This window comes from Lithobates pipiens, unplaced genomic scaffold (assembly GCF_037356315.1).
Source record: "Lithobates pipiens isolate NorthernLeopardFrog02 unplaced genomic scaffold, aLitPip1_a1.2 Scaffold_30, whole genome shotgun sequence".
In the NCBI taxonomy this organism is placed as follows: Eukaryota; Metazoa; Chordata; class Amphibia; order Anura; family Ranidae; genus Lithobates; species Lithobates pipiens.
The window spans coordinates 57,226,495-57,237,486 of record NW_027507791.1 but is presented as its reverse complement, the minus strand read 5'-3'; the positions used below and the strand labels follow the sequence as shown (position 1 = coordinate 57,237,486).

Sequence of the window (10,992 nt, the reverse complement as noted above, 5' to 3'; positions counted from 1 at the left end):
TCCTTATACTTGATGTGTTGAAAGTAGAAAAAATGGGCAAGCATAAAGATTTAAACAAGTTTGACAAGGGTTAAATTGTAATGGTTAGACGATCAGAGCAACTTCCAGCTCGTAGTTGATTCCGAGCATGCATGGCCTTTTGTCTGACGGACTTGTGTACACGCGATCTGAAAGTCCAACAACAAACATTTGTTGGTGGAAATTTTGAGAACCTGCTAGCCAACATTTGTTGGTGAAAGTCCGACAACAAATGTTCAATGGAGCATACACATAGTCGGACTTCCCGCCAACAAGCAGTGATGTAAGTAACTGAGTTAAAATAAACTGAGTTACGTAACACAGTTACTTTAGAGGGTAACAAGTAATATAACTAATTACTCTTCCCCTCATGGTAACTCAGTTCCCATTACTTGGGCAGAGTTACATCAATTACATTTACCCCCCAGGAGGCCCACCGTGGCCGCGCTGCCTGGCCATTCGTTACGCCGCGGGAGGGGGGGTTTTGCCCGCTGAGCTGAGAAGAGACTGAGACTCAGAGAGACTGTCTGGACCGCCCCGCCTATCCAGAGAGAGAATGTAGAGAGGCGGGGCAGACACTGAAAAATGAAGTCAGCTGACCAGCTGACACCAATCGAGTGAAGGGGAGGGTCTCACTCTCTCCCCATGAGGAAAGGCATCCCTGGAGGCATTTAAGTAAGTGACTGATGATTTGAATTGCAGTGCAATCGATCTATCCCAAGTCCTCCACCACCTCTGCTTCTTACTGATCCCATCCCTACCCACCCACCATCACTTCTACAACAAAGGTGATGGGGGGTTAGGGTAGGGATGAGATCAGTGGTGGTGGGGGATGGGATCAGTAAGAGGCAGAGGGGGTGGTGGTGGGAGAGGATGGCACCACCACTGCTGCCAACCCCCCTCCAAGTAACGCGCTGCCTGCCACCCCCCCCCAAGTACACCACCACCACCACTGCCACCCCCCCAAGTACCACCGCTGCCACCCCCCCAAGTATCACCGCTGACACCCCCCAAGTACCACCGCTGCCACACCCTTCAACATTTGGGTTCAAATAAATACCAAATATTCTAAAACACTGTATATAGTGTTTTTATTCTTCAATCAATTTATATAAACATCTTTGATATTAAAGATGTTATAGAACGCAATTGCATTATAGAATATTTAAAAAAAGTCACAGTTACTTTGCTGAGTAACTAATTACTTTTCGCCCTTGTACACACGGTCGGAGATTCCGACGGAATGTTTCCTATCGGACCGTTTTGTCGGATATTTCGACTGTGTGTGGTCTGCATCGGACTGTTTTGGTCGGAATATCCGACGGACCAAGTTTTCCAACTTGCCGGTAAAATTTTCAGACAAAATGCTCCGATCGGACATACTCCGATCATGTGTAGCCTACTCCGACGGACAAAGTGCCACGCATGCTCAGATCAAATTAATAGACCAAAGCTATTGGCTACTAGCCTGAACGTAGTCCCGTCGTAACGAAATAACGTCATCACGTTATGTACAATCGGATTTTCCGACAACTTAGTCCGACCGTGTGTATGCAACATCACTTCCGGGCCTCTTCCGGAATTAATCCGTCGAAATTACTCCGACGGATTTGGTTGTCGGAATCTCCGACCGTGTGTACAAGGGCTTCCAGTGTAGTAAATGAGTTACTAACGCAATTAATTCTTGGGAGAAGTAATTTGTAACTTAACTAATTACTTTTTTAAAGTAAGATGACCAACACTGCCAACAAGTTCACGTCCAACATTTGTTGTCGGAAAATCCAATCGTGTGTACGCGGCATTAGAGCCTGGGAATGAAGGAAGAGGCATATCGTGACCGTGTCGAGCTAGGAGATGTTAAAATGATCAAAATATACATTAAGGAGAAGGATGTTGTTTAATAAAATATAAAATTATATGTTGTTAAGAAATCTAAAGGACGTCATTTTGCAAACTGTAATCTTTTCTTTACTTGAAGAATAGTGAATAATAATGAAGATTGCCATACCATAATAAAGGTAAAAAAAAATAAAAAAATAAAAAAATATAAAGTATTAGATTATTTTATATGCAATACTAATTAAGAAAGGAATGCAGACACACATTCACACAAGACCAGAGATTGTCCACCAGGGAGATGTTCATTCTCCTTGCCAACTGAGGGACCAAAATGTGCTTCTTACCATATATATAAGACTGAACTCCAATCCTCCTGGTTTCTCTCTATCTAAAGAATTTACGCTCCCACTCTGAGCATAAAACATGAGCATAATAACTATTTCTGGATGCTAAAGGATGGTATGAAAGCCATGGAAAGGTTTGATAAGAAGCAAAATAATAAAAGTCAAACATCTGCTTCTTTTTTTTTTTTTTTAAACTGGAAAAGGTGGATAAAATATTGTATTTTATTTTGGCCTATATTGGTGCTACTACCTAGCAAGGTAAGGTACACAACTATTTATTTTAAAAAAATATATAATATATTAATTTAAAAAAATGTGCTTTATATATTTTACATTGGCATTTGTTTCACTTAATTTGCATATATTTTTATTGAATTGACTTTTCCATCATCAAAAGGTTCTTCATAATCACAAAACATATTCATGCATTTACCCAACCATCATAAGTTTCCTTGTTCAGTTGAAAGGATGGGCTCAGTAAAATTAAATCATATCTGTAGCCAAACCTTTTTTTAAATTTTGGATAGAGTAGGGGAGGGTTAAAGCCTCTGTCAATTTCTTTTTCCATCAATGTCTAATTAGGGAGATTTCCCTTCCACTTCCTGTTATGTAGATTCAACATACACTATATTACCAAAAGTATTGGGGCGCCCGCTTTTACATGCACATGGACTTTAATGGCATCCCAGTCTTAGTCTATAGGGTTCAATATTGGGTTGGCCCACCCTTTGCAGCTATAACAGCTTCAACTCTTCTGGGAAGGCTATCCACAAGGTTTAGGAGTGTGTCTATGGGAATGTTTAACCATTCTTCCAGAAATGCATTTGTGAGGTCAGGCAATGATGTTGGACAAGCAAGTCTGGAAAGCAATCTCTGGTATAATTTTCTATCGGGTTGAGGTCAGAAGTCTGTGCAGGTCAGTCAAGTTCCTCCATCCCAAACTCGCGCATCCATGTCTTTATGTACCTTGCTTTGTGCAGTGGTCCAAATCCTTTGGTGGAGGGGGATTATGGTGTGGGGTTGTTTTTCAGGGGTTGGGCTTGGCCCCTTAGTTCCAATGAAGGGAACACTTAAGGCGTCAGCGTACCAAGACATTTTGGACAATTTCTTGCTCCCAACTTTGTAGAAAAATCTGTTTGGGGGTGACCCCTTCCTATACCAACATAACTACACACCACTGTAATGTCTCCAGTCCCCAACCACACCTGTAGCATGTCCACAGATTCTGACCATCTCCTGTGGTGTATCCACAGTTTTCTGTAGTATTACATAAAATGAACATTATGTGCAACCCTTTGGTGATATCAGGGCCACAGTTAAGGCCCCCTATAACTCATAGGTTGACCACCACTTTTCTAGTGGATCCCTTAGCCCTTGTACACACGGTCGGAGATTCCCACGGAATGTTTCCTATCGGAGCGTTTTGTCGGATATTCCGACTGTGTGTGGTCTGCATCGGACTGTTTCCGTCGGAATATCCGACAGACCAACTTTTCCAACTTGCCAGTAAAATTTTACTACAAAATGCTCCGATCGGACATACTCCGATCATGTGTAGCCTACTCCGACGGACAAAGTGCCACGCATGCTCAGATCAAATTCCTAGACCAAAGCTATTGGCTACTAGCCTGAATGTAGACCTGTCGTAACAAAATAACATCATCACGTTATGTACAATCGGATTTTCCGACAACTGAGTCCGACTGTGTGTATGCAACATCACTTCCGGACCTCTTCCGGAATTAATCCGTCGGAATTACTCCGACGGATTTGGTTGCCGGAATCTCGGACCGTGTGTACGGGGTCTTAGAGGTATATGGCCAACACAAGCAGTGCCAATAGTAGCTTGGCTGAAAAATCTGAACTTAGCACTAGGTAGAGGTAATTTATTAATAAAAAAAATTCTGTAAAATACTACTCACAAACATGTGATGAATAAAAAGTTTGTGAAGATCACGTGGATGTGGCAATCAATCATAGAGCTGACAGTCTCCATAATGCAGAGAGGAGGACCTCAGAACCACTGCTGGCTAATGCGTTTTGAAGGAGTACCTTCTTCCTCAGAGCCTGATGTGAACTAGAAGGCCTGCTCTAGTTCATCCCAAAGGTGTTCTATCTGGTTGAGGTTAGGACTCTGTGCAGGCCAGTCAAGTTCCTCCACCCCAAGCTCGTTCGTCCATAAAAAATAAAAACTCAGTGGTGATCAAATACCCCCAAAAGAAAGCTCTGTTTATTTAAAACGGTGATGTAAATTTTATTTGGGTACAGTGTTGCATGTCCGAGCAGATGGCAGTTAAAGTAGCACAGTGCTGGCTTACAGTAAAGGTGAGCGGTGCCGTGAGTTGGCCGCCCCGATAAAGTACAGGGGCAATTACATTGGTCTGTATAGGGCGACCATTACTTCACAGAGGACTTCTGCTCCCTTATGAGAACTGTAGCCACTACTGGAGGAACCGTGGATATTCGCAGTGACTTGAGAACTACCGCTATTTTTCCATTATGTGACTTACTATGTGCTATTACTATCCCTATTTCCTACTTCCAATCTGTCGACAATTGTCGCCCCTTTGGACAACTGCTCTTAAAATGATAACTGTCACTCTAAGAACTGCCGCTCCTTTCACCCCCCTTTTTGTTTTGTTTTTTTCCCCATAATTGAGAACAATCTCCAAATCCAACTTTCTCCCTGTGCTGTTGAATGGGAACCTGTTATTGGTTGACAAAGCTCTGATACCTATTACCCTGAGACCAGGACTGTGCTAATTTGAGAGAAATGCCATAATTAGAATGTCCATTGTCATTTTTTGAGAATATCCCTAGGAATATTCAAGGGGAATATTCAAGGGGAGGAAAGGATGAGAGAATAGCAGGGGGGCTGAGGATGGAGGGGTACCCTCCCCTAAGGAGAGATGGGAATCGTCCGACATCAAGTTAGATGTCATCAAACCCATGCATGGATCAACATGGAATTAGCCCACCCTCTGAAGCGGGGTAGGGCTCTGGGGAGAGGGAGGGAGGGAGGCAAGATGGGGGGTGAGCTCTATTTGGGGGGTTGGGTTTTTTTTTTGCTCTTCCTCCTTCTCTCCTCTTCCATCTCTCTCTGGATTCGTCGCGGACTGCAAGTTGCTCTCTTAGGCTCAATCATGACCACGATTAATGTAATCACTTATAATATAAGGGGGATGAATACCCCAAGTAAAAGATAAAAAGTAAATAAAGAGCTCCTCTTTCTAGGGGCGAATGTGGTCTGCCTCCAAGAAACGCATATCGCTCATGCCTCTGGGCATAGATTGGCGTCACATTCGTTCCCTACGTGGTTTTATGGAGACTCAACATCTAGCTTGAAATATTCAGAGGAGGTAAACTTGTATTGGTGGGGGATTTAAACTTGAGTATAGACCCGCAGATAGATACAACAGGTGGCCCCTCCCGTTTCACAGTTAAAAGACAGAAGGAGGTAAAAAAACTATTCTTGGAACATCAGCTGGTGGATACATGGAGGGTTAAGCACCCAGGAAAAAGAGACTACAGGGATTGACTACATTTTTATAGAACATCAATTGCTTTAAAAGCGTGGAGATCAAAGCAATTACTTTATCTGATCACGCCCCAGTAGTGACTACGTTAGAAATATCAAATATTAGCCCCAGAAGGAATTGGAGACTGAATAATTCCCTTATTTAGGACCCGGGGATAATTCAGAAGATTAAGCAGGAACTTGAATTTTTTTTGCGATAAATGATACACCAGAAATTTCCAGAGTAGCCTTATCAGAAGCACATAAGGCCTTTATAAGGGGGGCACTGATAGGGGCAGGAGTAGGGAAAAAGAGGGAGAGGGAAGAGAAACTCTGCTGCCTATATAGAGAGATACAGGATTTAGAACAAATGATAAGACCCCAGGGCACCCCGGAGAGACAGGAATTAGTAACAAAAAGAGCGCAATTAGCGGGCCTTTCAGAAGAGGAGAAAAAACAAGCCTTTCCCATGGTAAACAAGGAGAGGTATCAATGGGAAAACAAATCTGGGAAGTGGCTGGCCAGAGTAATAAGGGGAAAAAAAATCGCTCCTTCGTCCCTAAAGTTCAAAATCACCTGGGAGAGTTGGTTCACTCGTCCCCGGAAATAGCAGAGATCTTTCATGAATATTATAGCTAATTATACAACGTGAAGCAGAAGGAGGTAGGCAGGGAGGGAGAAATCTATGAGAACATGAGAGGTCTGGACCTTCCCTCGGGACCTGACGGGTACTCAATCTTATATTAACAGAGATTTCAAATGTTTTTTATCCCTAAACTATGTGAATACCTTAATGCCCTGTCCGAAGGAGAGACCTTACGGAAGGAATCATTATTAGCCTATATAACCCTCATTTTAAAAGAAGGGAGGTATCCAACAGTCCCAGCGAGTTACCGCTCAATATCCCTGTTAACTACAGATATAAAGATTTTTGCCAAAGTAATAGCGGAAATATTAAAGCCCCTACCACCGAACTGGGTAAATAATGATCAGGTAGGGTTTTTAACAGGGAGGGAAGGAAAAGATAATGCCCTGAAGTCACTTTGTCTGTTCCATGAAGTAGAGGGGGGAAGTCCCCATTCGCATTCCTGTCAATGGATGCCAAAAAGGCCTTCGACAGGGTAGATTGGGGCTTCATGTTTGAAACATTAAGACATTTGGGTATTGGGGTAAAGATGTTGAAATGGATATCAGCCTTTTACTTCCACCCAACGGCCAAAATTAGAATACATGGGATCTTATCGCCCCCTTTGGACCTACTTAACGGTACAAGGCAGGGGTGCCCCCTGACACAAATTACAAATAGCATTGGAACCCATATTAGCGGAAATATGGTGAAAAACCCGGATATTAGAGGAGCAAAAGTAGGGGAGAGGGAGTTTAAAGTGGCGGCATATGCAGACAATCTGCTTGTTTACACGTCTAAGCCTAGAATAACAATTCCAGGTATAGTAGAAGAGCTGACTAGGTATGGAAAATTGACTAAATGTTAAAGTAAATATGTCTAAATTGGAGATTCTAAATATTACTACCTCAAGGGAGGAGCAGCGGGGGATCCAATTAAAATTCCCTTTTCGCATGGTGTAAGGAGGGACTGGGGTATCTGGGAATAGAATTGACTGCATAATTTGGGAATATGTTTAGGGCCAATTGCATACCAGTTCTTAACAAAATGAAAGAACATTTGGAGAATTTGAGACATAAGCCCCTTTCCTGGATAGGGAGAATTAATGCGGTCAAAATGAATATACTACAAGGGCTGACTTATATTTTCCAAATGATACCAATAACAGTACCCAAGGACTATTTTAAGAAATTAAGATCAATGATATTAAAATATATTTGGGCACATAAATGCCCCAGAATCGCATATGTAATCTTGACAAAAGCTAAAAGATCGGGAGGATTAGCAGCCCCAGACTTCGAGAAATACTATCAAGCAATCTGTATTTTTCCAATGTTAGAGTGGATTCATAATAAAGAGGGGAGAAGCTGGGTGAATATGGAGATTTCACAAAGTAAGGTAACTTTAGGGAAGATGGCAAATCCACCAACTAGAACTTTTAGAATTTGGGATGGCCTGGGGAAAATGCACCATTGGGATTATAATTCACCACTATTATCGATATTGGGCACAAATTATTTTAAGCCAGGGGCATGGGCAAAAAAAGATGAAACATTATTACAAGACGTTATGATAGGAAACGGGATTAGCATGTATGAGGAGCTAAAAAAAAAAATGGGGAAATATGCCACTAGATAATTGGAGGTAAACTCAATTACAACATTACACACACAATCACTGCCACAACCGTTTCGGGGAAAAGGACACATGAGAACCATAGAGAAACTCCCCCCTCAGTTTAAAGCAATGTATATCCAAAATCTATAAGACAATAATTAAAGAGTTGGAACCAGAATTTTCTCCATACTTGAGGAAATGGGAAGAGGAGATAGGCCCGCTTAAAGATGAGAAACATAGAAGGAAAATCCTGAAAATGGGGTGCTATTCCTCAAGAGATATAAAGACAGTGGAAATGTGTTATAAACTCCTGGCGAGGTGGTATGTGACCCCCCAGAGGGCGCACATGATCGGGGCAGAGAGGCCCTCAACTTGTTGGAAGGGGTGCGACACCCAGGGGACATTTGTGCACCTCTGGTGGGAATGCATAAACCCTATTGGGAGGGAATTTTGGCAGCATCTTACCAAATCACAGGAGAACAGATTCAGAAGAATCCATGGGATTGTTTATTTCATGATACAATTAAGTCGGCCCCCCAATATAAGATTACTTTGGTCCCAGTCCTCTTAAATGCAGCCAAAAGCCTGATCTCAAGTCTTTGGAGGTCTCAGGAAGTACCCAGTATTAAGGAATGGGTTGCAGGGTTGGAAATGATAGGAATCATGGAGGAAACTATTCATATAGAGGAGAATGCAATGGAGAGATTCTGGAAGCTATGGGGGAAATGGCAGGAGTTTAGGGAGGTAGGAATTTGTAGGACGCAGTAAAGCATAGTGAATTGAGGAGGGAGGGAGGAAGAGGAGTTGGAGGAGGGAGGGGCTATTTCTCGCCGTTTTTTTTTTTTTGGGGGGGGGGTTGGCCTGCAGGGGCAGGTGTAAAAAAATGTGTAAAGGGCATGGAAGAAGGAATAGGAGGTTTTCTCTTTTAATATTTGACTGTTTTTCTGTCTTTACAATAAAATAAAGAGTAAATATAAAAAAAAGTAGGACAGTGTTGAATAGCAAAAAATGCCCTGGCTGTGATGGGGGTTAAACCTTTCAGAGGTCAAGTGGTTAAGGAAAACAACTTACATATATTTAATTTAAGATGTTAAAAATTTCTTATATTAGGCAGTAACTGAATATTATGGAAGACGTCAATCAAACATCTCCAGAAAGTTTTATCCTCCTTGGTCTATCTAATGTTCCCCATCTTCAGGCCATCTTCTTCCTTGTATTCTTAATGATTTACATAATGACGTTGTCAGGAAACCTTCTGCTGATCATTGTGGTGAGAATTAACCCAAAGCTACAGACGCCCATGTACTTCTTCCTGAGTAATCTCTCCATTATAGACATCTGTTTCTCATCTACCATCGTTCCCAAACTTCTCGTGAATACTGTGGTCATGGATAGAAGTATCTCCCTGTTGGGATGCGCAGTACAGATGTACTTCCATTTGGCTTTAGGATCAACAGAGTGTATCATTCTGGCTGTCATGGCGTATGACAGGTTTGCTGCCATCTGTAGACCATTGCATTACACCACCATCATGAGTAAGATGCTTTGTGCCAATTTAGCTGCATGTTCATGGATTATGGGATTCATGAACTCCGCCATCCACGTTGTCCTCACCTTCCAACTCCCCTACTGCAAGTCTCGCCATGTCAACCACTTCTTCTGTGAGATGCCACCTTTTTTTCGACTGTCCTGTCGAGAAACACAGCTTAATGAAATAGCCACTTATATTGCTACAGGTATCATTGCTATGTGTTCTTTCTTCTTGACATTTATTTCATATATCCACATCATCTCCACCATCTTGAAAATACGCTCCTCAAAGGGAAGACTTAAAGCTTTCTCCACATGTGCTTCTCATCTGACGGTGGTGGGTCTCTACTATGGGACAATCATGTTTGTGTATCTGAGGCCCCGCTCTACGTATTTTGCAGAAACAGACAAAAATGTGTCTATTTTCTATACAGCTGTAACGCCAATGTTGAACCCCATCATCTATAGTATGAGAAACAAGGATGTCAAAAATAAATTAAAGCAAAACCAACATGGGATAAAGATCTAACAGGTCATTGTTTCATTTTTGTGCTTCGGGCTTGTAGACCAGACACGCCTTCTCGTGGTTTGACACAACTAGGTGAGTATTTAGACATGACTTTGTATAGGTGGTGGCAGATGCTCAATCAGTTTATTTCTTTAAAATTACCAAATTTAGGCACAGAGCTGTAAAAACCTTGCCGTCACCTCTATGCTTAACCAATGCATCAAGTAAAATGCTTCAAAGTGAGAGGATCCAGGTGGGGCTTTGTCTGCTAACGCTTGGATCAATGCATTTTTATACTAATACTGGGAATAATAGAGTGCAGATGCAATTCTTTCTCTTGGGCCTGGGGGGTGTGAATGAGTCTGGTGTAGTTCTGCACTCAGGGTCCAGGAACAGAAGCTACTCTCACTTTTGCAGAGAAGGTTAACAAGCTTACTGCAAGTTTTTGATGGTACAAAGAAAATAATGGTGCCCATCAGTAGACAATTTGTGTAGATATATCGCCCCTTTAATATTTGGGAAATAACAGGAACAATCCCCACATGTTGCTGTTAAGTGCTGCCTCCATTATGCAAATCAAAGCTGTTGCTTTGTCCCATCTCCTACATCTCACCATTGGCCAATTAAGCTGGCTCATTAGTCAAAAGAAATAGTTCAACATGGTCAAGTGCAGATTTCCTAGATTACGTTGAAATCCCCCCAGATTTGGGGTTGTTAGTTGTTTTAAAAAAACAGCTGTATGTAAGCAACTGGAGGCGCTTGTATTGTATTGAAGTGTCATATTGGTAGCTTGTACCACTGGATTGAACCTCCATGATCATTTTCAAGCTCTCCATAGTTGTTTATGGTTTATAGTTGTTTATTATTTTTTTTCACACAAATGGAGCCTTCTTTTGGTGGTATTTAATCACCACTGGGTTTTTTTTATTTTTTGCTGAACAAACAAAAAAAGACTGAAAATTTTGAAAAGAAAATCTAAAAGTTTTTCATATTT

General features: G+C 41.8%; 1 protein-coding gene across 2 annotated transcripts; it reads left to right on the top strand.

Moving 5' to 3' along the window:
- The first annotated feature begins 250 nt into the window (after nt 1-250).
- On the top strand, nt 251-10,019 carry LOC143942075 (olfactory receptor 5V1-like). 2 transcript variants are annotated; one of them, XM_077463379.1, is made up of 2 exons: nt 251-273; nt 9,119-10,019. In XM_077463379.1, exons 1-2 carry the CDS (start codon nt 251-253, stop codon nt 10,017-10,019), a joined length of 924 nt encoding a protein of 307 aa, XP_077319505.1. The 2 variants fall into 2 exon arrangements, with proteins under 2 accessions (XP_077319505.1, XP_077319504.1); XM_077463378.1 differs by lacking the exon at nt 251-273 and having other exon boundaries at nt 9,048-10,019.
- The last annotated feature ends 973 nt before the right edge of the window (nt 10,020-10,992 follow it).

Coding starts and splice junctions, on each gene's coding strand:
- LOC143942075 (XM_077463378.1), top strand. CDS start 9,087: ATGGAAGACGTCAATCAAACATCTCCAGAAAGTTTTATCCTCCTTGGT.